The 27,552-nt window shown below is 38.4% G+C and overlaps 1 protein-coding gene and 2 long non-coding RNA genes across 10 annotated transcripts in view; 1 reads left to right on the top strand and 2 right to left on the bottom strand.

Annotated features, from left to right (window-relative positions):
* The first annotated feature begins 598 nt into the window (after window positions 1-598).
* Window positions 599-5,885, top strand: LOC144090723 (uncharacterized). Of its 3 annotated transcripts, XR_013305484.1 has the most exons (7): window positions 599-1,440; window positions 3,883-4,037; window positions 4,221-4,306; window positions 5,313-5,431; window positions 5,496-5,613; window positions 5,681-5,797; window positions 5,850-5,885. It is a non-coding gene; the product is annotated as an uncharacterized LOC144090723 (long non-coding RNA). The 3 variants fall into 3 exon arrangements; XR_013305483.1 differs by lacking the exon at window positions 599-1,440 and having other exon boundaries at window positions 3,565-4,037; XR_013305485.1 differs by lacking the exons at window positions 599-1,440; window positions 5,681-5,797 and having other exon boundaries at window positions 3,565-4,037.
* Window positions 5,813-8,956, bottom strand: LOC144090724 (uncharacterized). Of its 3 annotated transcripts, XR_013305487.1 has the most exons (5): window positions 8,776-8,956; window positions 8,580-8,696; window positions 7,142-7,215; window positions 6,931-7,063; window positions 5,813-6,068 (listed from the first exon to the last, which is right to left on the bottom strand). It is a non-coding gene; the product is annotated as an uncharacterized LOC144090724 (long non-coding RNA). The 3 variants fall into 3 exon arrangements; XR_013305486.1 differs by having other exon boundaries at window positions 8,580-8,956; XR_013305488.1 differs by lacking the exon at window positions 5,813-6,068 and adding an exon at window positions 6,691-6,840 and having other exon boundaries at window positions 8,580-8,956.
* Window positions 8,957-9,203: 247 nt separating this feature from the next.
* astn2 (astrotactin 2) overlaps window positions 9,204-27,552 on the bottom strand; it is a 153,441-nt gene continuing 135,092 nt past the window's right edge. The window contains exons 21-23 of one of the 4 annotated variants that reach the window (XM_077622471.1): window positions 19,609-19,709; window positions 19,067-19,250; window positions 9,204-10,655 (exon numbers count right to left, since the gene is read on the bottom strand). In XM_077622471.1, coding sequence (XP_077478597.1) covers window positions 10,613-10,655; window positions 19,067-19,250; window positions 19,609-19,709 — 328 coding nt within the window. In that variant the 3' untranslated portion in view covers window positions 9,204-10,612. Of the gene's footprint in view, window positions 10,656-10,737; window positions 12,768-19,066; window positions 19,251-19,608; window positions 19,710-22,140; window positions 22,259-27,552 lie in introns of those variants that run through there. The other 3 variants (XM_077622469.1, XM_077622468.1, XM_077622472.1) reach the window with 3 other exon arrangements.

The following is a 27,552-nucleotide window of genomic DNA, read 5'->3' as shown; positions in this document are numbered from 1 at the left end:
ACATGGCAAAACATGTTGAATTTGTGCTATATTTTCATAAGGAAGAGTCATAAAGATGAATATTATGTCGATTTTTTTTTTCTTTTTTTGCGGTCATTTATTGTGTAGAAATAAAACACTGGTTAAAGTGAGAAGACGTCTGGTTGTTGGCTTTTGGACTGGGAGTGCCAATAAATATTTAAAGGCCGTCAGTATTAGCCAATGCTAATTTATGAATAATATTTAAGATGTTGTAAGAGTAGGTTATTGATTTTTCTTAATTTGAGTGTCGAAATAGGTCATGTTATGGAGTTGTCAATGCAAAGAGAAACTGGTTCCTCTATCGTCTTTTAATTACCACAGAAATAGTCAGTAAATGTGTAATTTAATGTAACACAATTAGAATAACCTTTGTGTTAAATTTTCCCATAGAAAGAACATTTGCCTAAATAAAAATGTAATCCGGCAGCTTGGTGGTTAGCACGTCGGCCTCACAGTGGGGTCCTGGGTTCAAATCCAGGTCAGTCCACTTGTGTGGAGTTTACATGTTCTCCCCGGGCCTGTGCGGGTTTTCTCCGGGTACGCCGGTTTCCTCCCACATTCCAAAGACATGCATGGTAGTCTGATTGGACACTCTAAATTGCCCCCAAGTATGAGTGTGAGCATGAATGGTTGTTTGTCTCCTTGTGCTCTGCGATTGGCTGGCCACCAATTCAGGGTGTCCCCCGCTTCTGGCCCGTAGTCAACTGGGATACGCTCCAGCACCCCCCAAGACCTTAGTGAGGATGAAGCGGTTCAGAAAATGAGATGAGATAATCCCAAAAAGTTCAATTGCGAGACCGCGTCACGTAAACATGGCCGACGAACACCGATCTTGCAGAATTCCGATATTCGCGGGTGGTTGTGACAACATCACAGACACGTCGGCACGGAAATTAGAGTGTTGTTCCTGGCACGCCTTTTGATGACCGTGGCCTAATTCCGTGAGAATGAACACCGAGCTACTGATTTTTAAAAGTGGCCCCTAATGTTGCATGACTGGAAAGAAACGAGATGGGGAGCTTAAAGGAACGATTTTGCAGGAGGGGGAGGTGGAAAAGGAAAACGCTTTCCCGGCAGTTCGCACGCGCAGGGAGGCATGGGCACCTTTTTTGCTTAATGATATCAATTAGAGAGACCAAGTGGTGTGTTAGTTCAGGAGCTAATGCAAATATTTGCCTTATGGATTGTGCTAACTGCAAAGAAATAAGGCGGAGTTTGGGCTTGCATCAAATTCATATAGAATGTTCAATCCCAACGTTGGGTGTCCGACACGGGAGCATCTTGGGCTAGTACTCAGTTATTCCTAATTAGAAGATAATCATCAAAATGAATGGACAGTGTCTTTAAATTCACAGAAGGATGTCAACAGCAAATGAGAGTTTGGCGATGACAACAACACTTCAACAAAACAAAACAAAGGTGAAAAGAACAAAACACTAAATGCATCAAATGTCAGTAATGAGATGTGACAGACGTTTAAAACATTTTCAGTCGTCCTTCGCAGTCATTGAAGAAATATGTGCTGCAGTTCATTGGTTTTGAAGTCGTGAATGCAATTGGTTTTGGATGTGGGTGTTCCAACATGTGTTAGTGCTTTCTTTGGAGGCCAAGTATCAACAAGAACTTCTTCAGTTTCTCTTGATAGAAGGGCAACGGGACGCTTCCAGGCATGGGCAGAATTGACGACTTTAGTTTCATCTAAGGGGCTGTAAAACTGCGTTATGTCAAAAAGGACGTTCCGTGCTAAACTTTATTAAAACTTACATTGCTTAACAAATACAGCGGCTCACCACCTGCCATAAAGAGAAGACACACTATTAATAGTTCTTCCTCTAATAAACATTGTAAATGGCACACAAAAAAAGTTGAATCATAAGAATCCATGGTTAGATTGTGATTAATAGAGTAATTGTGGAAAATGTATAAATGAAAATCATTGGTACCTTTGGGGAAAAATGTCTAAGTTATTAACCGAATCACAAACTACTGATGGATTAATCACGATGGACTCATTGTATTAACATAGTTTTGGCAGTGGCGGGCCGTGCATCAATAATAATCTGGGTGGCCCGGCGGCTGAGTGGTTAGCGTGTCGGCCCACATCTGGGTTCAAATCCAGCTCAGTCCAAATGTGTGGAGTTTGCATGTTCTCCTGAGGCTTGTGTGGGTTTTTATCTGGGTGCTCTGCTTTCCTCCCACATTCCAAAGACATGCATGGTACACTGTTTGGACACCTCTAGGTATAAGTGTCAGTGTGACTGGTTGTTTGTCTCCTTGTGCCCTGGGATTGCCTGGCCACCAATTCAGGATGTCCCCTGCCTCTGGCCCGAAGTCAGCTGGGATAGGCTCCAGCACCCCCCGCGACCCTAGTGAGGATAAAGCGGTTTAGAAAATGATTAGACACTGTTTTATAGCATGAAGACCACAAAAATCACGACTATTCCAAATCCTCTTCAAAACATTGGATTGGATGACTTTATTCGTCCCGTATTCGGGAAATTTCGTTGTCACAGTAGCAAGAGGGTGAGGATGCAGAAATAGGAAAGGCATTTTAGACATAAATAGATAGGTAATAAGTAAGTTAATAAATAAATACATGAATAAATATATAAATAAATGTGTTGCTGAAATATATATATATATCAGTGGCGGTCCGTGGCTTTCCTAGCGACGCCTTCAGCTGTCGGAATCAATCCAACCCTCAAAAACTATTTTATGGCTATAAAACCTCTACTGCAGCTACAGCTACGACACATAAAAAAATCATCAATAATAACCTCATACAATTGAAATATTATTTAGGAATATAGCCACATTTTACTCACCAAAATCCATCCTTTTCATGTGTCATTTTCCCTTAAATAGAAGCAACCGTGTGTACTCAAGGGTTTCCAAAAATGATAAGGTAAGGTGTGGCCACTTCATTGTGTAGAGGTTTGTTCACCTGCCTGCCATCTGGGCAGGTGTGGTTCAGATCCCGGTTGGGAAACAAATTCCCTTAAATATTTCTATATATATGTGTAGTCAACACTTTCCAATAATGTCCAGATAAAGTGTGGCCACTTCATGGTGTAGTGGTTCTGTTACCTGCCTGCCATGTGGGCAGACAGGGTTCAAATCCCAGTTGGTAATCATTTTTCCCTTAAATAAAAACAACCGTGTGTAGTCAAGACTTTCCAAAAATGTCAATGTTCAAGTGTGGCTATGGTGTAGTGGGTCAGTCACCTGCCTGCCATGTGGGAGGTGGGGGTTCACGTCCCAGTGTCGCCAGTCAACAACTGTATGGTCCCTTCGGCTGACTGGAGGCTGACCGGAAATAAATTGTTTTGCTGAAAAAAAATGACTAAGTCTTTATTTTAATAAAAAGGATCATCCATTTACTGAACTACATAATGTAGTGATCAGTTAAACGACAGCAGGATTCGAACCCCAGCTGCCCGCATGGCAGTCAGGTGAACGAACCTCTGCACCATGAATTGGCCACACTTTACTTTGTCATTATTGGAATGTCTAGAAGTAAAAAAAACAAACACTAAAGTGCATGTCATCACAATGTTCATAATGTGCAATACTGTATTTTAAAGGATTAAAACCCAACCCAAAAATATTTACAGCTCCCCCCACTAACTAATGCACGTTATGATGAAAACAATGTGTTTTTTAAGTATGAATGCCCAATCAACACGTATTTACAGCCCCGCCTCCGCCCCACCCACTGACTAATGCATGTTATTATGAAAACCATATATTTTTTTGTAAGTATTAAAGTTCAACCAAAATGCATCCCCCCACACACACACACTGACTAATGCACGTTATTATGAAAAGATTCTATATTTTTAATGTGTCTATTTTTAATAGGCGTGGCCGCGGTCAGAGTTCAAATAGCCGACGTCAAACCCAAAATGGCTGATGAGCCAGGAGGAAGCACGGGCGTGCAGTGCAGAGCAGCTCAAAAGTGACGATTTGCCGAAGAAAGCCTGACAAACTTCTCACAGGACGATGCAGCACATTCGGTACGTTGTCATTTGGGGATTTCGAAGCCCCAGTTCTCGTCTTAAGAGTGATAAGAGCATGATTCGTTGACGTGATGTAGCCCCATGTGTGTGCAGACAGCAAAATGTTTGCAAACAAATTGGCTACACTGCGTTACCGATCGCTCTTTGTTTAAAAAGAAATCATTCCGTTGTGTGTTTCAGTCCCTCAACGAGCACAGACTGCTGGGAAACATCAAGAATGCGGCCAAAACGACCAGAAAGGGGCATCTTGTCGACGCCATAACAAAGTGAGTCATTTTTAAATAGTTCCGATTTTCTCTCCGTGTAATATTTAAACGTCAGCGTTCAGTATTCAAGGCTTTGCGCAATTGGCTCGTTTTTCATCATGATACATTCAACTTTTGAATGAAAACACTAACTAGCTTGGTGTTTTTTTAATAGCAAAAACCTGTGGATAAATCAACCAAACAAATGCCATTAGTGGACGTGTAAGGAATTATCAGTAATCCCTCGATTATCGTCGTTAATGTAGAGCAGACATGGCTGTGATAAATGAAAAACTGTAAAGTAGGGTTATCCCTATTGAATTTAATTTTAAAAAATACTATAGTGGCAAGTGTAGGAGTAGCTTCTGCTTGTGAGTTTCACATCTTTCTGAACTTACAAATAATAATTGAACATGGGCTTTGTCATCATCATACCCAGATAACTGCGGATGACAAAATTGGTAATTGGTACAAAAAAATTCTGCCATGTAGTGGAACTGTGCACTCAAATAGATTATATACTTTTACCCTGTGAACTTTCTTAAAGACCTCAGGGCTTGGAGTGTTTCATTTTTAGTTTTAAATGTGGTTTTGACAAAGCCTAAGACATTTATTCAACTACAATGCAGGTGTCATTTTTGACTCATTTAAACATTTTTTTTTCCTTGGCATAAGAGAAAAACAGAAGCTTTTTGGATATTTATTTTTGTAAGAATGAATGGATTTGAAATAATTGACTGAAAAACTCAAGGCAGAAGTAGGATTTATTTTATTTATTATTTTCATGTAAATTGTACCTTGTGGGCCCCTGTCCAGTGTGTTTTCTGTATTTCCCACCTCATCAAGATCATTTGTTTGTGGAGGAAAACATGAAAAATAGACTGGATAGGGGCCTTTAAAGACTGATCATTTTTTAGTCTCTGCAGCAGACTTTTTTTTTGTTAAATTTGACTTAATTAGGCCCTATTCTGTATTTCTTTTTTATGTGACTTAATCTATTGTGCCTTGACCCCTTTTTGTTTTCCAGAGTTCCACTCAAGGGGGACAAGGTTTCCTGCCTATGTACAGATAGGCTGACGCACCCCCTCATTTCTTGGTGCTGGGGGTTACGCCAGAACCTATCTCCAAACTTTTTCAAAATAAAAGGTGAGACCTTGCGAATGTTTTTTTACTTAACTTTGTGTATTGACCCCTTTTTTTTGTTTTCCAGAATTCCACCCAAGGGGACCTGGTTTCCTGCCTATGTACAGATAGGCTGACGCACCCCCCCATTTCTCGGTGCTGGGGGTTACGCCAGAACCTATCTCCAAACTTTTTCAAAATAAAAGGTGAGACCTTGCGAATGTTTTTTTACTTAACTTTGTGTATTGACCCCCTTTTTTTTTTGTTTTCCAGAATTCCACAGGGGGGACAAGGTTTCCTGCCTATGTACAGATAGGCTGACGCACCCCCCCATTTCTCGGTGCTGGGGGTTACGCCAGAACCTATCTCCAAGATTTTTCAAAATAAAAGGTAAGACCTTGTGAATGGTGTTTTACTTTGTATTGACCCCCTTTTTTTCCAGATTTCCACCTGGTGCCAAGGGGAGTTTCTTTGTCCATTTGAAAATCTCCAAAGTTTTTAAATGTATACATGTTTGTCTTTTTCTAACAAAAAATGCAAGTAAGAATCCAAATTAAAAAAATTTATTAACAGTTAAGCATTTCAACTTTAGCATACTTAGGAGTTGGCATTACATTAAAGTGTTGATTAGTGTAGCCAGTCTTTTCTCCTGTTTGTCCACCTGTAGACATAAGACATTTTAAAGGTTCACAAAACAATATTACAATAAAAAAAGCTGGGAATAAACACTTAGAAAATAAAATGTGAAAAAAAAGCTGGGAATAAACACTCGGAAAATAAAATTAGAAAAAAAATGGTATATACACTTGGAAAATAAAATGGGGTATGAACACTTAGAAAATAAAATGTCAAAAAAAAGCTGGGGGATAAACACTTAGAAAATAAAATGTGAAAAAAAGCTGGGGGTATATACACTTTGAAAATAAAATGGGGTATGAACACTTGGAAAATAAAATAGAAAAAAAGGTATATACACTTGGAAAATAAAATTTGGGAAAAAATGGGGTATGAACACTTAGAAAATAAAATGTCAAAAAAACGCTGGGGGAATAAACACTTAGAAAATAAAATGTCAAAAAAAGCTGGGGGTATATACACTTAGAAAATAAAATGTGAAAAAAAAGCTGGGGGTATATACACTTTGAAAATAAAATTAGAAAAAAATGGTATATACACTTGGAAAATAAAATTTAGAAAAAATGGGGTATGAACACTTAGAAAATAAAATGTGAAAAAAATGGGGTATATACACATGGAAAATAAAATGTGAAAAAAATGGGGTATATACACATGGAAAATAAAATTTAGAAAAACTGGGGATAAACACTTAGAAAATAAAATGCGAAAAAAAGCTCGGGAATAAACACTTGGAAAATAAATTTAGGAAAAAAACAGGGTATATACACTTAGAAAATAAAATGTTAAAAAAAAAGCTGGGGGAATAAACACATGGAAAATAAAATTAGGAAAAAAAGGGTATATATACTTAGAATTCCTGCTCTAACATTAACTGAGATCCTTACCTTAAAGATTTAGTCAAAGAACTGGAAATGACCAGTGAAACATCACCATGATGATTTAGGCTTTTATTTAATTTGGATTTTCAGAGACACCATATGATTCAAGTGGGCAACTTGCGAGGAAGATCTCTCAGGCCTGTTGCATGCAAAAAATAGCAAAAGTTAGAATATATAGAATGGAGATTCAACTTTTTTGGGTGGAGTGTAGTTTTACCTTGATCTGGCACAGTCTCCTCTTCTATAACCTCAATAGTGCTCTAGGCATGCTAGAAGAGCTGCATCTTGGTGCTAAACAGGGAAAATTTGCACACAAAAAAAGCATAAGTTAGCATGTATAGAGCCTGGAGATTCAACAGATAGGCTTAGTTGTTTTTTTGGGGAAGTAGTTTTATCTTGATGCCAAACAGGGAAAACTTGATTTAACCAAGGTATTTGGGGGTTGCCAAACAATTACGGGATAGAGAAATCTTACAAGAAATTTAATAAACGATCAAGATAAAGAATGAAAATTAGTTAGCGAGTGCCAAGTGCTATTTTTCCTTTTCCAGACAAGGCGATTAAATATACAGCCTGACGTTAGCAGCTAGGACAAGGGTGTCAAACTCGGGTTGGTTCGCGGGTCGCAATAACGTCAACTCGATTTCACGTGGGCCGGACCATTTCTGAAATAATATTTCGATATTTTTTTCTATTTAAATTGGATTTAAAAAAAACTATCAAAAGCCCTAAATATTCAGTTTTTATAGATCTAAAAAAATATTTGTTTTGGCTTTTTTTTTTCTTCATGAGGGAAAATATCTTATAATAATTTGTTTTTCATTTCAAAAGGAAACAAAATATTTTTGGGAATATGTTCAATATTAGAGTGAAAAACAGATTTTTAAATATTTATTTTTAGATTTTACTAAATGCTTTTTGAACTAAAAACACAAAAAATGGATTAAAAAACTACAATTATTTATTTAAAAACGGGAAATGAGGAAAAATAATATACATGTATTATCTTCATTTGAATTTGATCCTAACAGAAAGTCGGCACTCATGATTTCCTTTCTCGGGCCGCACAAAATGACGCGACGGGCCAGATTAGGCCCCCGGGCCATCGCTTTGACACCAGTGAGCTAGGAGAAAGTTGGCTTAATAGTTTTGTATACGGCGATTAAATATATAGACTAACGTTAACAGCTAGGACAAAATTGGATTAACAGTTTTGTGTAAGTTTTTTTTCTAAAAACAGAACAATTACAAATCGGCAATGCGTGTTTAGCACTCGCAATGAAAACTATCATTACATAACACACTAAGTCGTGCCTCGATGTCATTCTAGAGTGAGCATTTACCCAGCAAACTGTCGGTTGATGTCTCCGCGTTGTTCGATTAAATTTAAAGTCTTGCTACACGACTCAATAATGGAGAGAAAACAGACAACATACTTTTTAAGTCAAATCGTGACGCTAACGCTAATGCTAACTAGTACCATACAGCACAGAGCCGGTGAGGAAAAGAGGCGCAAACTTAAATTGTCGACGGTGTGCTAAACCTGGCATTAAACGAAGATATTTGTTGGCGTTTTGGGCTCAATTGATTGCTGAAAAATCTCCCGATAGCGTGATAAAAACGCATTTAGGCCACTGAATTGCTCTACTCCTTACCTTGTCGGCGTGTTGTCGATCGTCAGCGTGGCACAGGCGTTCCAAAAGGGACGGTTACTGCGCATGCGCTTAATTAACTCAGCCACGTCGACAATAGGCGTAACCAAGGTCTTGATGCTATAAAACAGTACATATTAGTAAACCAATTTCACCAAATATTGAGTAACATTTGACTTAGTATTTTACATCAACTCACCATTATTCCAAGCCATCTGACTCCATTAAAAGTTTAAAATTTGACACGCAAAGAATGCTTCATTGTATTGTATTCAACACTGGTGTCCAAGTGGTGGCCCGGGGGCCAAATCTGGCCCGGCACATCATTTTGTGCGGCCTGAGAAAGTAAATCATGAGTGCCGACTTTCTGTTTTAGGATCATGAAGATTATAGATGTATATTATATTTCCTGATTTTCCACTTTTTAAAATCAATAATTGCAATTTCAATCCATTTTTTCTTTCTTTTGAGTTCAAAAAGCATTTTGTAAAATCTAAAAATGAATCTTAAAAATCTCGAAAATATTTTCTGTTTTCCACTTTAATATTGAACATTTGAAAATTATTTTGGTTCCTATTGGAATGATTTTTTTTAAAGAGTTTTCCCTTACTAAGAAAAAGAAGCTCAAATAAACATTTAGATCTAAAAAACAAACTATTTAGGGTGTTTTATCCATTTCTATTCCTCTATTAATATCTAAATATTATATCTAAAATGGTCCGGCCCACATGAAATGGAGTTGACGTTAATGCGGCCCGCAAACCAACCCGAGTTTGACACCCTTGGTATACAATAACTCAGTGGTGGACCATCAGGGCCTCCCAGGCCTTCTCTGATGGTCTAAAATAGTATCTGAAACACAGACTGATGTTTATTATATTTTGCCCATTAATATTTATGATGACCATGTATAGTGAGGCTTTTTTCTTGCAAAAATGACCATGTATAGTAAGGCTTTTTTCTTGCAAAAATGACCATGTATAGTTAGGCTTTTTTCTTGCAAAAATGACCATGTATAGTAAGGTTTTTTTGGGGGGAAAAAGACCATGTATAGTAAGGCTTTTTTCTTGCAAAAATGACCATGTATAGTAAGGCTTTTTTTCTTGCAAAAATGACCATGTATATTAAGGCTTCATGTACAGCATGCTTATTTCTAAAGTATAGGCCATTTTAATTAGTATTTTGCAACTATAATAACAGTACTCGAGTCCGTTCAATTCCACATTCTGCATTTTCAGTGTTGCCCCCTTTTCATTGGACTTCTTATGCGATTCCTTTTTATCTGTTCCTCATTATTGGATGTCACAAAGCTAGAAAAGCAAATTAAAGTGACATCGACCTCCAACTGCAAGCGAGTTAGCGTCGCTAATGCCTCGACAGATCTGGCCTTCTCCTTCGGCCAGCAGTCAAGTCATTTGGTCGTCGTACATCCATGGTCTAATAGGCCATCTGCAGGCAACACAATACGGTCAATTAAAAATCCCATTCCTTCAGCGGCTGTGGCCATTAGACAGGTGGTTCCACAAGTGACCCTTCACTGGCTTTTACTCTTCAACCACTTATCTTTTTTTCTCCAAGTTGGGGGCGCTGGCTCCGGAAGGTTTTTTTTTCTCCTGCTTTTCCCGTCCGTGCTCGCTCGCGTTAAAAATGTTTTGGCCCCTCATTCAATTCCTCTGACCTTGATGTACACCATCAAGCCCCACCACCTCGTACAAATGCAATGGAGATCTTCAGCAGAAACCCAAACCTTACAAACGTACGAGTCGTACGGTGTTTGTAAGGTTTTTTGGGGGGTTTGTAAGGGGAATCAATAATCATTTATAAGGGCAGTTATCGGTAGAGGTTGACAGGTATGATAGCCGCCTCATAATGTAGTGGTTCACTCGCCTGACTTTGGTGCGGGCAGGCGTGGGTTCAATTCCCGCTGGTGGTGGTATGATTGGGTGTGTGGATGGTCGTTTGTCTCTCTCTTTACCCTACGACTGACTGGCGACCAGTCTAGGGTGTAGTCTGCCTTTCGCCCGAAGACAGCTGGGTTAGGCTCCAGCAACCCCTGCAACCCTTTCGAGGATGGATGGTCTGCAAGATGAATGAATGAAAAAAAGGCAACAGTTTTATCGATGCTTATTTTATGCCACAGGGCATGCAGAACTGATTTGTTTTGAAAAACAATGCTTGTTATGTATCTACATTTTTTAATATTTCACATTCTTGAGAATAAAATGACAATTAAATCCACATTATACAGTTTTATACAAGTGTACAATGTACTTTATAATTTAATTTTACAATTTATATAACATGAGCTGTAATACCCAAAATAGGAATAAAAGGCATTGTCTAGGTTAAAAAAAAAGTAAAAAAAAAACAAAGAACAAATCAAAAAAAGCAAAGAGTGGTTGGTTTCCACATTTCACCAATCCACGTTTTTCTGCTTTGGGCAGTTCAAAGTTGCAATGAACTGCAGTCAAAACCTGGTAGGAAATTGTACGGACAGTTAAAACACTTCAGAGTTCATAAATGGGTAAATTTCCTACAACAAGACAAAACATAGACATACATTGCTGTAAACACTACATTCAAAGCAGTAAAGTATTTTCATTTAGAAAATGTGGGTAAAAAAAAAATCTTCAAAAATTAACCTTATATTTACCAAGTAATATTTTTGTACCAAATCCTTCAGATTTTTTTTTAATAAACCGGCCATTGCTAAACACAGATATAAATAATGAATAAATAAATAAATCATTGAGACATCCATATGTTTTGCATTGCGCCATGATAGGTCAAATATTTTGACGGCATTTCTACGGATGGCAAATTCCCCTCGTCGTGAATCCGCCCCATCCGGACCAAGAGTCAAAATGGCTGCGTGCAAGAGCTGTCATTGCGTTTGGACATAAAATTCCAGTGAGTTTTTCAATTTTTTTTCCCATGATTTTAGTAAGTTAAACATGTGTTTGCATTTTTTTTCTTGATAATATTTTTAGTATTTTTTATTATTATTATTATTATTTTTAGCTGGCAACCAAAGGTACACTTTTAAAGGTCTGGTACTGTGGTTTTGACTAGCCGAGACAATAACAGTTTTTTGAAGACATAATGGACAAATGTTTCGGGCACATTAGAAATGTCCTTGCTGAATTCAAACATTTTGGCTATTTCAATGTTTGTTTATTTTTTTCCTAACTCATTGGCTGTGATTGACAGGGATAAACATCTAATCCATTTGAATTGGGAGGTTTCAAACCCATTTGAAGGGTTTTCTTTTACATTTTTTTAGTCTCATGATCGGGTGTAAATCTGGTCCAAGGAAAATGTGGATAAGAAGAATATACTAGAAAAACAAAACAGCAAAAAAATGTAAACAATCAAAAACTGATGAAACCCCCCCCATGAAAACTGATAAAAAACACAAAAACTAAAGAAAAACACAAAATATTTGAATGAAAGCTACTGCAAAAGGGGGAAAAACGGCAGACACTACTAAAAAGTGCCAAAAATCCAACAACAAAATATTGCAAAAAAAATTAATGCTGCAATGTCATGGTCAATTAGTTAATATTAAATAATTTTAAGGAAGGTTGTTAACCTATTTCCACATTTGTGTTAATGCTAATTCTGTGGAAAAAGTGAAAAAAAAGCTTTAAAAAAGTTTGTCAGTGGCCGTCAATAGCAGCCAATGAGTTAAGTGCTTCCTGAAGTGAGAACAAAGCAACGACAATGTTACATTCATCATATTCAAATCAACAATTGATTGGCTGCGGATGATCTTCCATCCATCTTCCTCACGTATCTACATGTTCACATTGCTCTTCTCATTGGTTGCGCAACGTGACATTTTCGTCACGAGGTAAGTCGCTTGCAATTGCTGTTTTTCGTCCAGCTCTCGCTGACGCCTCAGTCAGTGACGTCACGACGGGCGAGCGTACCTCGGTTTTCGCGTTTCACCGAAGTTTGGTGTTGCTGTACGTATTGCGCTGGACAGAAATAAGTTTCTCTGTGCAGGCGGTGCGGCCTTCGTGTAAAGAGCGGCTCCACGCGGCACCGCCGTCGGGCGTCCGACCGTCGTCACTACGGCAATAGACGTAGGCCATGGTGTCGGTGCGGCTCTGGATATGAGTGCTACGCAGGAGGGAGCGGCAGTAGCGGCTAATCTTTTCCACCCTTCGGAGGATCAGGTTGGCTTTTCTGTTAAGTTGACAGAATGAACAAGGTGTTCATTTGCAAACATTTTTGTGAATCTTTTACCTAAAATTGTTATTTGAACTCAATATCTGTGATTGATGGTGATGGAATGGATGGATGTTAAATGAGCTTATGGAAGGGTTGCCAGCGAATGAACATTCAAAATTTGACAAAAACTTTCCTATAGATTTCTACCAAAATGTCTTTAAGTTGGACAAAAAAATAAAAGAACTTTGTTGAATTGCACCCAAATCTAAAATAAACAGGAAATTAATTGGCACCAAAGAAGAAAAAAGTGACACAAAACTACCCCCAAATCAAAGAGAATCAGGAAGTGGATGAAAATGAAAGCAAATGAGTAAAAATCCACTCTGAAATGCTCCTAAATCAATAGGAAGTGTCTGTATTGACCCAAAATTAACAACAAGTGACACAGGAATGCTCCCAAATCAACACAAACTGCGCTGAAATCAAGAAGTGACCTGGAAATGCCCTAAAATCAAGAGGGAGTTACCCAAAATCCACATGATGTGACAAAGTAAATAAAAGGAAGTAACCCAAGTTGTACAAGCATTTAACACTCACCATATTTTTGAAAGAATGCTGAAATCCTGCTATACTTACGCTGTTCCTCATTTCCAAACTCTATAGCCTGGTTTGCAATAAAATAATTCGTAGACTCGTTTTTATAATTCTATCATGCAAAATTGCCTCCCTGATAAAAGTTTAAAGTAGTAACCATTTGGACATGCAATGTAATTTATCAAAGCTGGGGATTGATGTCTGACACTGAGAAAAAACAACACTAGAAGACTTATGTGAAATTCTAAGTGCCTTGGACAGACTAGAGGGCTTAGAGAACAATACCGGAAAATGCCATGGAACACACTTTTACTTCTAGTTTAATTTTAAATAATTTCCCATTGGTCAGGTCAAAAATTAAAGAGAAATACAGGGTGTTCCAAAATATATATTCAAAATGATTTGCTGAAAACCTTAGTTCAAAGATTAATCTCAACGTTTTCTATGCTGGTGTAAATTTTCTGGAGTAGGACTTCTGGATTTACAATTTCATTACAGTAGTACTTACTGTTACTACTACTTTATTTTCTCTATTTCTTCTGTCACGTACTGTTCTGCGTGATCTCCAAATAGCTACTACTTTAAACGCAAGGATAAAATAAAAAATATAAAAAATTGGCAGCACATTGTGGTGTAGTACGTACTTGTATTTAGAAATATGTACATGCCCTTGTTATTCCTAAATGAATGTTATCTGTAACGGGCCGTATATGGCCCGCGGGCTGAGGTTGAAAAACATGTACACACACGATCTGGGGGCGGGGCGAGCGCGCGAATCCCGTTTCGGCGAAACGTCCGTTCGGCGAACTGTCCGTTGGCCAAACGTCCGTCGGCCAAACGTCCGTCGGCCAAACGTCCGTCGGCCAAACGTCTTTCGGCGAATCGTCCGAGTACCCATTAATAATATAGTTAAAAAAGTCAAATTTTACAAACCTCACCCCTTAAAACAAGTAATTTTGAGGTTTAAACAAATGTACCCTAATTTTAAGTATTGTTTCCAAACAGTTCCAAACGTGCTAATCCTTCTAAAGAAAAAAAAAACCTCCAAATTCTTTCAACTATGTTATCAAGATTTCAGTGCTACCAGAAACAAACGGCTGCACAAAAATCATCAGCGCGCAAAATATTTATGGTAGGATTCGTTCGCACAGTCTGATTCTGTAGCTGAGGAATCCTTTCGTGCTTGCCCGCCTGCCAGTCTGAGTAAAAACAATCACATGCAGCTGCGTGTCGAATAGTCCAATAGCGATGTTGTCGAACACCCAACCAGAGGCAGCTGTCTGGAGTCGGTGGAACACAAATTCTGGATACGCGGCTCTACTGCTTGCCACTGTTTACGATGCAAAAACCCAAAAGAAGGAACACACACACACACACAAAAACAAGCAAATACACCTTGCGTCAGGTTTGAATTCAAGGTTGTTAAGATAGTGGGGATTCTAAAATGAAGAAAACACATACGGAGAAGGGGGTAAAATTCCATTTGTTTTGAAAAGCAGCATCTGCTGAGAATCGGCATCTGTCTTTAGTTTAGCAAAAGGAGTACAGACATCCTTTTCACTTATTTGCTGAAATTTGGGGGAAACATTTTCCCCTTGAAAGTTCTTGTGTCTGACACAACTGAATAGCAAACACAATCAAAAGGGATTCGCGAGCGTGTGAACTGGAGGCAAATGAAACATTTATGACGCCGAATAAACAGCGTAGGAAACAAAACAAAAAGACACACACACAAATGGAAGAAAGCGGGTTTGGGCCTGGGAATTGACTTGCAGGTAGCCAGCCGTACATTACTGCATTATTCTATTGTCTGTATGATTGTTTTCATGGAAAGCAAAAAAAGCAAATAAATAATAAAAAATAAATGTTGGATATGTTTCAAACATTAAAGAGAAGAGCGGAGGAAATTTGGTCAAAAGGTCAAAAATATGATGAAAAAAAGGCTTATCAAATTTGCAGGATAGGTTTGCAATATGAAATGGAGGAAGCAATTAAATTCTGGGGTCAAGAGGTCAAATGTCACAAAGGTCAGAAACATGTTTGTGTCAAAAATAATCAGGGAACGAATAAAGGGGATATTATTGCGGGATATGTTTGCAATATGAAGTGGAAGTGGTGATTAAAATTTGGGGGATGAGGTCTAAGGTCACAAAGGTCAGAAATATGTTCATGAAACAATATAAATAACAAGCAGGATATGTATGAAATATGGAACAGAAGAGGTAATGACATTTTGAGGTATTAGATCTAAGGTTCATAGAGGTCAGAAATATTTTGTGTTCAACATAACTCAAGAGCGAAATAAGGAGTTTATATCAATCTTGCAAGATATGTTTGGAATATAAAAAAGGAGTGGCAATTACATTTTGGGGTCGTCAGGCCAAAAGTTAAAGAGAAATACAGGGTGTTCCAAAATGTTTGACCCCAATTTGTAGGCTGATAATTATGACAATTTTGTTGGAATGACCTCAAATCCTGTGCAGAAATGTTTCAATTTTTTGTGTGTAACGTTTGCATTTCTATCTTTTCAGGTTAAAAAAAGCCGTTCACTTCAAAAGAATAGAAGAATATGCTCGGACTCAGTCACTGAAGACAGTGCAGCGTGCCTTCTTCACAAATTTTGCAAAGAAGTCACCAACTACAAAAGAGATTAGGACTTGGCACCAAAAATTTCAAAATAGCACTGGAATGTGGGTTTCCACACTTGCTCTTCCAACACTCTTCCGAGGACTACGCAGGAAGGCTTCAGGAACGTGCTCCACTGTCTCTGCTTTCTCAAAATTATCGCCCTACGAAATGGGGTCAAACATTTTGGAACACACAAAAACTTTAAACATTTCTACACAAGCTTTGAAAATTTGAGGTCATTCCAATGAAAATTGTCAAAATTATTGGCCTACGAACTGGGGTCAAACATTTTGGAACATGTATATTTGCGTTCAAGAACAAACAAAGGCGTTATTGTCAAATTTGAAGGATATGTTTGCAATATGAAACGTAAAATGTGCTTTAATTTTGTAGCAATGACTTCAAATTCACAGAGGCTATGTTTGAGTCTAACATAATCTCTCTCTCTTTCTCTCATTTCATTTTCTGAACCGCTTTATCCTCACTAGGCTCGCGGGGGGTGCTGGAGCCTATCCCGGCTGACTTCGGGCCAGAGGCGGGGGGGCACCCTGAATTGGTGGCCAGCCAATCGCAAGGCACAAGGAGACAAACAATCATTCACACTCACACTCATACCTAGGGGCAATTTAGAGTGTCCAATCAGCCTACAACGCATATTTTTGGAATGTGGGAGGAAACCAGAATACCCAAAGAAAACCCACACAGGCCCAGAGAGAACATGCAAACTCCACACAGGAGGACGTGACCTGGATTTGAACCCATGACCCCAGAGCTGTGAGGCCGATGTGCTAACCACTTGTGCCATCATAATTAGAGTCAATAAAGGTGTTTATCAAACTTGCATGTTTCTCAATGAACTGATGAGGTGACAGAATTTTGGGGTAAAACGGTCAAAGGTTAGAGAGTTAAAAAAACAAAACGATAACTTGATAACAGAAGTCAGATGACAAGAAGAGAAAACGTGATGACATTTTGGTGCATGAAAGAAGAGACTGTCCATTCTATCAAATGGGGTGATGCTTTGAATTTGAAAAGTCTGCTCTCTTAGTGTCCTCCTCTGGTTCTAATATGTTTCTTCTTGTGATGTCAGACTGATGCATGCAAAGACTTTTGCATATGTGTCTTTAAGAAATGTATTGTTCATTATTGCTCTTGATAATAATGTGGGTATTAATAGACAAAATCATCAGGGACTGTTGGTTCCTGAGGAGTACTGATTGTGCTTAGGTTTCCTGTGGCTGCTCTTGCATTGGTCTTTGAAAAACAGACACCGTCAAACGAGCCCATAAATCACTCCAAATGAGTCCCCAAACGTGTCAACAGGTAGTAAATAATCCAAAACTCATCTACACTGCCAGTCCTAAATCCCTTTACCGCATCCCAGACCACTTCACCAGTGCCCACATTCATAAATTAGAGGGAACTTAGAACAATAATTGTTGAAACTTAATTAGGGGAATTATTTCCTATTTTTGCCTGCCGTACAACTTCAGTTCAAGTTCAATAGTCAAGTTCTCTGTCATCCTATTATGCACCCATTGGCTGCCGTTGACGGTGGTAGGCGCCCAAACGTTTTGATCTGGAAGGACTGAGAGTAAATGAACATTCCTTCATTGAAAAATTGACAAAAAAAATCCCACTTACATTTCGATAAAAACGCCATTACTTTTGCTAAAAAAAATCTTCAAATTGCCCCTAAATCACCCACAAGTATCCCAAAATTGAGCCGCGTTAACACAAGAGAAAGTGACACGTGAATGCCCTAAAATCAACATTAAGTGGCCCAAAATGAAAAGGAAGTTCCCAAATTAAAGGTGCTGTTAAGAGACACACAATGACAATGAAGTGGCCTAAAATTAACCGTGAAGAACATGTGATGTCCCCGAACCCCAAAGAGTTAGTGCACGTGTCAAAGTGGACATGCACATTGGAATATATAGTCAAATGTCATCTGTCAAATACCAGATGTGAACCAAGATGTGTTGATTTGCTTTTCCCTTAGAACACGTGTCAAAGTGGCGGCCCGGGGGCCAAATCTGGCCCGCTGCATCATTTTGTGTGGCCCGGGAAAGTAAATAATGAGTGCCGACTTTCTGTTTTAGGATCAAATTAAAATGAAGAGTATAGATTTATATTAAATTTCCTGATTTCCCCCCTTTTAAATCAATAATTGTAATTTTTTAATCATTTTTTTTCTGTGTTTTTAGTTCAAAAATCATTTTGTAAAATCTAAAAATATATAAAAAAAGCTAAAATAAACATTGTTGTAGATCTATAAAAACTGAATATTCAGGACTTTTAATCCAGTTCTTTTAATCCATTTACAAAAAAAAATTGAAATATTATATCTAAAATGGTCCGGCCCACATGAAATTGAGTTGACGTTAACGCGGCCCGCGAACCAACCCGAGTCTGACACCCCTGAGTTAGTGTTAGCGACTAAAAATCAACAGCCCCAAAATCAATAGCTGGTGACCCAAAATGTATAGGAAGTGAGGCAGAAATACCCCACTTAATATTAAGTAACATAAAATGACCAGGAATTGACCAAAAATAGACATGATGTACTCAAAACCAATAATAAAAGACTAAAAAAATTCAAGGGCAGCCCAGTGGCGCGAGTGGTTAGCGCGTCGGCCTCACAGCTCTGGGGTCCTGGGTTCAAATCCAGGTCACATCCCACCTGTGTGGAGTTTGCATGTTCTCCGCGGGCCTGCGTGGGTTTCCTCCGGGTACTCTGGTTTCCTCCCACATTCCAAAAACCTGCATTGTAGGCCGATTGGATACTCTAAATTGCCCCTGAGTGTGAGTGTGAATGATTGTTTGTCTCCTTGTGCCCTGCGATTGGCTGGCCACCCGTCTCTAGTACGAAGTCAGCCGGGATAGGCTCCAGGACCCCCGCGACCCTAGTGAGGATAAAGAGGTTCCGAAAATGAGATGAGAGATGAGATGAAAAACTCCAAAATCAACAGGAAGTGACCTGGAAATGCCGCAAAATCAATAGTAAGCGAACACTACTTGTTTTTTTTTTTCTCATTTTTTTTTCTCAGAATGGATTGGACATCTGTTCCCTCATTTGAAAGGTATCTCACCTGGGGCCCAGCTCGTCTTCGCTGCGCCACACAAAGTCGCCAAACTTCTCATAGAGGGAATTGTAGTGGTGCTGGACTCGGTAGAGTAACGGGGGAGGGATTTCCATCAAGGTGTTGTACGCCAGCTGTTGTTCTTTGCCACTTGTGTAGCCGTTGTACAGGTTGTACACCTTGTCTGCGATTTCTTTGAGAACAACAAGTTTTACGTAAGCTCAGGTTTGGAGTTTTTAAAAACATTCCTCCAACAGTTCACTGCCAAGGTCATTGAAGTCAGTGCAATAGCAGGGAAAACAAGTTTGTGTGTTTATGCCCTTCAGATGTGCTTCCTCCAGAAAAGCAGACCAACTTCAAATGATTTATTACCATAAATTACAGAATGAAGAAAAACAAAACCACCCGGCACTTGAGAAACTGTAATTGGAACATTGCTCGATTGTATCATAAGAAGATTTTTCGCAATTTGTCTTAGTTAGGGTTGACAAGGAATCACACACACACACACACACACACACACAAACACACACACAAAAGAATCTTTGTACCTTCTGCTCGGTTATCGTCAATCATTGGACAGGACGTCCGCACAGAGACGTAGCTGGAGTCGGAGTGACTTCCTCGGCTGTCCACTGCATAGAGCGTGAATCTGGAAAATAGTATATTTTTATATATAACCAACCCATTCACTCCCAAAGACATCCATTGCCGTTTTTTTTAATACAAGAAGCAGCGTTAACAGCGATCTATTGCTTTTTTCCCCATCTTGTGTGTGAATTTAAGACAAATAAGCAATACATTTCTGCCCTAGTAAAAGGCAACCGTTCTCCATCTTCAATAGTAAAACCATAAAGGTTTTCATTTCATTTTTTTAAAGACACAGCAAACTATTTTCATTGACTGCGCCCGTGTGCTACGGCGTAAAACGGGAGGTTTTATTGTGGTCTCAGACTATTGTCTCAATTCAGAAGCAATACCCTGCAAAGTGTCTGTTTGAAGGCAGTTACGACACAGCAAGTGCTGTCTCACAATTCATAAAAAACAGAAGGACACTTTGTTCACGCACTCTTCTCCATTGTCAGCCATTTTGCGAGGATTTGTCAGTGTACCCCCCACAACCCTTTCCTACTTCTTCTATCTAACTTCACCCAGATTGCGTTCCGTGTTACTCATGCAAGTGAAAGTAATCCATCTCAAATGGTGACACCTACTGGCGACGGAACATAAATTACAGTATTCAACTTATACGCATTTTTAACGCTAGGATTTTGACTTATTTGAACATCCACGCCAAATTAAACCAAAACCTCAGGTGAAATCTGTGAATCTTGGATAGTTTGATCCAACAAACAAACAAACAAAAAACCTTTATTTCAAATATTTGAGGTTCTCATTTGATTTACTGTATTTTCCGGACTATAAGTCATATTTTATTTCATAGTTTGGCCGTGCCTGCCTACCTAATACTCAAGTGCATATTTTTGTTTATCTCTGACCACCACTCGTAGATATATTTTACACACGAAAGAGATGCGGCAAGACAGTGCCATGGCCACCTGGCTTGGTCGCATCTCGAAATTTTGATCGTATCTAGGGCGAATTATTCGATCGAAATTTTCATCGTATCTCAAGCATCTTGTAGGTAGAGCTGATCGTAGGTCGAGGTACCACTGTAGTTCTAAAAAATGTAAATGTTACACTAAAAGGTGCCTATTTAGCCTGTTGTTCCCATTTAACTATTCTTAACGTAAGAGCATGTTTGTTCTTGGTTTCTGATCAATAAAAAATTGCCCTCCATGTCATTGTGCATTATTTGGCTGGTGCGACTTATAGTCCGAAAAATACGGTAATTCTTATAGGCTGGTGAATATTAAAGTATTAAAATGACAAAAGCGAATACACTGAAGAGTAGACTGTCCCATTTGGTTGTCCGCCCTCCGTCGTCCTTTTGTTTCACGTCATCTTTATACAGTTCGAAAATGTGCATACTTGCTAGGCTCCAAAAGATTGAATCATTTTATTAAGATTTAAAGTGGGTCAGACTCGTCCCCCCGTGAACTATACGAGGGCGAAGTGCAATGGGAAATGTCAGATCTTACATAAATACTAAGGGGGGCTCAGTGACAGACTTCAGGAGCCCTTTGTACGCCGATAATGTGACATTGGAAATAATTTGAGATGGTGGGAGTTCAGATGCACAATGCGGCTCACCTTTATGTGGTCTTTGTAAATGTCAAGATGTAGCATGGCCAGGAAAAAGCAAGTATAGGAAAAAAAAATGGAGGATTTGAAGCAAATTTGCATTCATATGGCAAGGGAAAATAATTGTGGGCTCACTCATTGCCTGAAAGTTCACAGCGATAGACGTCCAATCTATTTAATCTGGAGGTCTGGCAGCCAACAGATGATGGCATCAAATCTACTAGTGACAATCTAGGTTGTTGTTTTTGTGGGTTTCCTCCGTTTTTGTGTTCTTTTGAGTCTTTGTCTTTGAAGTACCTGCATTTCTTGATTTCTCATGGATTATTATTTTTTTAATACTACCTTCACGTTTTATCCCAAGCATTTTTTTCCTTTTCTCTATTTTTCTTGAAACAAAACCCTGAAAATCCGAATAAACCCTAAAACAACAGCAACATTTCCAAAACACGTACAAAACAAAACTGCGAACATACGAATATTAATAAAGGTTGAGATGTAAAAGAAGACAAATAAACAAGAAAAACTTAAACAGTACTACATGTCCAATCAATTTGAAGTGGGAGGGTTGGTGGCGAATGACCCAATTCCCAGCAGAGGGATGAAAATAGCCGCATAATTTAACGTCTATTATCTCCAAAGGCACTGAAAAAGTTAAGAAGCCTTCTAGTTATTTTCACGCAAAACCAGAAAAATATTAAGGATAATGTCTTTCAGTTTTATTCAGCTTTCTGTGGGGAAAACCCATGACATTTCCCCAAAGTCTCTGTTTGTTTTGTCGCACCTGTGTCACCTCGTAATATCTTATATCCAAGTGTGGTCATGCCAAAACCTCAGTCTGACCGCAAAGTCCAACAACCGGTATAAGTAAAAGCACCTGCGCAGATCCTCCCATGGAAACTTTTACTGAATGTCTGCTCGTTTATCCAGCGGTGACTGGGCAGGGCATCTTATATTTTCAGAATATTGCGCTCATACTGTAGTTCTGGTTCAATATTTCTGTGAAAAATACACCACGTCGTTAACTCATTGGCTGACATTTAATAGTGCTAACCTTGCAAACTTTACGGCACAGGTTGCTTTCTATGTATTTTGAGACATTGCGTGGTCACTTCCTGCACATTTTGGATCACTTCCTCTTGATTTTAGGGCATTTCCAGGTCAGTTCCTGTTTATCAGCCATTTTTTGGGGCAGGTTGAGTCTGTTTTTATCTATTTGAAAAATAATGAACCCAAACTGAGATGATTTTTTTCAGGTATGAGCTGAAATAAATGTGAAATATGGAAACATTTTAGTGGGAGATAAAATGTTATTTTACAATATTGGAATTTTGGTTGGGTTTGTGGCACTTAGGGGTCACTTTAAGATCATTTTGGGGCACTCCTGACTAACTTTCTGTACATATTGTTAAAAAATAACTACCACTAATGAAGACTTTTGTGCAGGTACGAGTTGAAGATCAACAGGAGTGAATGGAGAATTCACAAATTGCATTAAGCAGCCAATGAGCTCACACACAAAATGAACAAAAACATTTTTAAAACACATTTTTTTTTCATACACCCGCTTCTGATCCACTGAAAATGAATCGTTTTTGGGACATCAACATCACTAATACATGCTGTTGTTATTGTAGAAGTAAAAATCTTACTCAATTCTTTAAAAGTGAGACATTTTATAAAGGCAATGCTACGTCTTTAGTTGGCAACATTTCTTAGCTGTATTTTAAAACTAGGCTTCAGTGTACTCCAACGGCAATTACAAAGTTGTTATGTGCGGTTATAAAATACTTTCTGCCAAGAGTTTAAGGTCTCCCCGGGGATTCCACCATGTAGATGTTTTTGTTTGCTGTTTTGAGACAAGAGCTGGATAACTGTTCATAGTGTAAAGACACTAACATCCAGTCATCCATTATCTGTATCATGTTTTTTCTGCGGTGTAGGGATTAGTTGCCAGCAGATTACAAAACCCGAATAGACACATAAACACTCACACCTGCAGATTATTTTGAGCAGGCTGTCATGTTTTTGGGGGGGCTAAAATAAAAGTTATGTCACTATTTCCACAGTCTGGAAATCAGTAGTTAAGATTAATTTTCTTCTTTTTATGTTAAAACTAAATTAATCAATAAAAATAAAAAAGAGCATATTTACTGTATAGTCCTTATTTTTTAAGTCAATTCAAAAATTAATATAGAATATTTCTGAACTGATTTTGTCTGCTTATAGAAAAGTGTAAAAATAACAAAACAAAACAACATAATGCCTAAATCAACAAGTACATATATAAAAAAAATCATCTATACATGTTTAAAAAATACATATAAATAAAATATGAATAGCAAATAAATGAGTAAATGAATAAAACATGTTTGTCTTTAGTTTTTGAGAAAAAAAAATCAAATAGAACATATTAACTGTTCCCACCTACTTTTCTTTTATTTTAAGTATGATATTTGGTAAGACTGATTTTTTTTTGGTCGTGTAATTGTGAATTTATACCCAAAACACGCTTACGTGCACACATTTTATGCCCAAAACATATTCATCTGTGCTTAAAACACATTTTTGGTGCTTACTATTTCATATTAAATGCATAGTATTCCCCATTGTGCACATGGATTTGCGGCATAAATCCATTCCCGTCAGCAATTGACCAAACACGAACCCTAATCTTGACCCTAAATGGCGGTCCTTCCCCTACTAAACAGCAGGCTTGGCCTTTGTCCTCATTTTAACAAGCTCCCCTTTCGCTCTAACTGATCTTTAGTGCCAAAAGTGTCCTTGAAAAAGAGCAAAGTCAAGAACACACGTATTTACATCCACACACGCACACTTTTAAGGGGCCACTTGTCTGGTGCAACACTTTGGGTCCTTGCAAACCTGTCAGACCCCACAGGTATAAGTCATTCAACATATACAGATGCCAACGAATGACCTTAAGACTTCACGTCAAACACCTTGGTCTAACAAATCGGTCAGACCCCACAGGTATAATGGCAAAATCACAACAATGCACACTTTCCCACTGGAACAAATGTCTGGCCTAACACTATGGGAACCTGTGACTTTGTCAAGACCCCACTGGTATAGTTATTCAATTTAAGACACACAAAAAACACACCACACTTGCCTAATCAAGGTGTAGTTAAACAGAGCACAGGTAAGGTTATTTGTTAATTGAAATGACATGTAATTCTATCAACTACTTGACACTTTGAGTCCAATGTGAATACATTTAATGCTTTCAGTGCCATTGACAATGATTGACGTGTGGCTCTTGCAATTTTGTGGAAATTTCTAAAAAAGTTTGATTACTATTTATATTATATTTTTTAATGTTGACAAAAGTCCACGTTCAATCCTTTTGAAGAGGAGGGAGTGCTAGCAGCGAATGAAGAAACGTTAATTTGCTGCCAGCCTCCCAAATGGGTACACGGTCGATTGGTCGCCGGTCTTTTGGTCGCCGATCTTTTGGTCGCCGGTCTTTTGGTCGCCGGTCTTTTGGTCGCCCGGAAGGTAAGTGACAATTACTATTTAAATCATTGCTCAAATTCCCTAAATACAAACTGCGAATTACTATTTAGTCATACTTAATGCCCTAGTAATTATTAGGCTAAAGAAAAGCTCCACATTTCCCAGAGTTGTAAAGTTTTTTGTTGGAGAACTTGTTAAGACCCTGACTGACAGCTTCTTAAAAGGGACAACGCATGTACATACAAACTCTTATACACTCACACGTCGGCTCAGTGAAACTGCTCATGGCCATTGTTTGCTTTTATTGATGCGTAGACCATGTTGTTTTACCTTGTTTTGTCGCCGGTCTTTTGGTCGTCGGTGTTTTGGTCGCCGGCGACCAAAAGACCGCGACCAAAAGACCGGCGACCAAAAGACCGGCGACCAAAAGACCAGCAACCAAAAGACCGGCGACCAATCGACCGCATACGCCCAAATGTATTGTATTTGTTGGTTATTTTTCATAGTCTGGTTCTTGACAGGTGTATTTGCTTTTGGTTTTTATCAACCTCAAGAAAAATACATCATCCAGAATGCACTTTGGATAATATCATCAACATTGTAATATCATTCATTATTAGTTTTCACTTTTTCTAAAAAAACGCAAAACATTTCCCGTCATGTTTATTGGCAAAACAGCATTGATTTCAACACTGTCTCCCACCATTGTTGACTCCCCCCCTATTTATGGAACAAAAATGTAAAGTAATAATTTTGAACTTTAGGTAGCTATTTGGGCTACATATTTTTTTTTTTAATTGAAATGGATGGACTTGGATTGAGCTGAAGTCTGTCATTCCAATTTGGCGACCCTGCGATTGGGGCCCTGTGAAATTGTCAAGACCCCACAAGTTGGGTGATTTAATCCAACAGACGCACACACGCACACGGAGAGGTCTGGCGTCTGACTGCTTCTGACCTTGTGCCATAGTTGGGTCAAAGCTCAGCAAGCAACGAGGCGCACGAATGCCGGATTAGCGTACAAATGAACAACCTCGGTATTAACGTGAGTTGTTTCCCTGTAATCTAATGAGACAGTCAAGATATGTCCAAACAAGAGATGACAGGACAAGAAAGTCTAACAGGAGAGCATGCCTGTTAGAAAGGGGAGATAGAGATAGAGACAGAGCTAGAGGATCAATTAGGACAGTATTTTTGGCATGCGGGTGGATGCCAGGGCAGAAGGGGACGCCTTTTCCATGACATCAGCATTTTGGACGGACATCAGTCAAGCCGGCGCACACACAAATCAATTTGAGCAGCGTGCAATTGTTTCTCACTGTGGCAAGAATTTGCGGCAGCTCAGAACATCAGACCGCTTCGAAATCCTCAAATCTTGTCGGTCACAAGCAGCGTCACGACCCAAAATAACGGTGACAGCATCTTGAAAAGCAGTGGTTCAAAAATCTATTGAGCAGATATTTGAAGGCTGTTGATTTTTTTCTCTCTGTTATTTTATCCGCTTTGGCAAGCAAACAGGGTCCCGGTAGGAATCGGACTATGCTGCAATTCAGCGGCAATACCTGCTAAGTTTTTTGAGAATGGGTTCAACTGGCCAACAGCTTATTACATTTTGGATATGGATGAGGAATACACTGGAAAGAAACGAAAGAAGAAGCTTAAGGAAATGAAAACACAAGAAAGTTGATGTACTGCCAAGTGGAGAAAATGAAAGAAAAGACTTGAATTTTTGAGTCACTTGTATTAACAAGAGAATTGGATATTTTTAACCCAGAGAGAAAGAGGCCTGTGTCATATAATAAACCAAAAACCAAACAACAACTCATGGTTTCGAAAGAAAATGACAAAAACCATTAATTTCCAAATGGCACATTAAACTCCCACAAACACGTTATTATTGTTAACAAAAAAATCTTCCTTGAATTGTCCAAAATAAACAGAAAGTGGCTGGAAATCAACAAGAACTGAATGCTTGAAAAAAACAAGGAGGGGTATAAGAATGCCCCAAAATCAAACTGGACTCATTTATGTTTTTCATGTTTGTGATTTTTTTGCAGTTCTCTCGGTTTTTCCATTTTTTTCTTTCAGTTTTTCAGAGTTTGATTAATACTTTTTTTCAGTTTTTACTTTTTTTCCCCAAATTTTTAAAACAATTTTTTGTTGCAGTTTTCCTATTTTGTTGTGGTGTTTAATTTGTCTGATAAAAAAATGAACCCCGGCACACACAAAACAAAACCACGACTTATGAAAAAGCCGTAAAAAAAAACACACACAACAACAACAAAAAACGCATCGATACGAACGAAAAAAAGTGGGAAAAAACTGAAGAAAACGTATAAAAGGGAAAATAAGGTGAAAAATAGCAAAAAGGGAAGAACATAAATAAGCCGTAAAAAACCCACACAGAACAACAACAAAAACGCATCGATACGAACGAAAAAAAGTGAAAAAAACCTGAAGAAAACGTATACAAGGGAAAATAAAGTGAAAAATAGCCAAAAGGGAAGAACATAAATATTCACAAAAACTGCAAAAGCGTGATAGAATGAAGAAGAAACATATAAAAACTAAGCTAACTCCATTAATTTAAATGAGTTTATCACGCATTCAAGTGGCAGCCAGTGGCGGTAGCTCCGTCCACTCTTGCTCGTTTTGTGTTTTTGCTGCTTTTCTGTCTTAATGATTTGATTTGGTGATTCTTAATGATCCCATTTACTTTGATTTGCTTTGTACTTTGTGCTTTTGCTTTGTTGTTCTGTCTAATCACCCTCTGCTACTGTCACAATGAAATTTCCTGAATACGGGATGAATAAAGT

The sequence above is a fragment of the Stigmatopora argus genome, chromosome 16, assembly GCF_051989625.1.
Source record: "Stigmatopora argus isolate UIUO_Sarg chromosome 16, RoL_Sarg_1.0, whole genome shotgun sequence".
Classification (NCBI taxonomy): domain Eukaryota; kingdom Metazoa; phylum Chordata; class Actinopteri; order Syngnathiformes; family Syngnathidae; genus Stigmatopora; species Stigmatopora argus.
The sequence above is the reverse complement of the archived record's forward strand: the minus strand, read 5'-3'. Positions and strand labels throughout refer to the sequence as shown.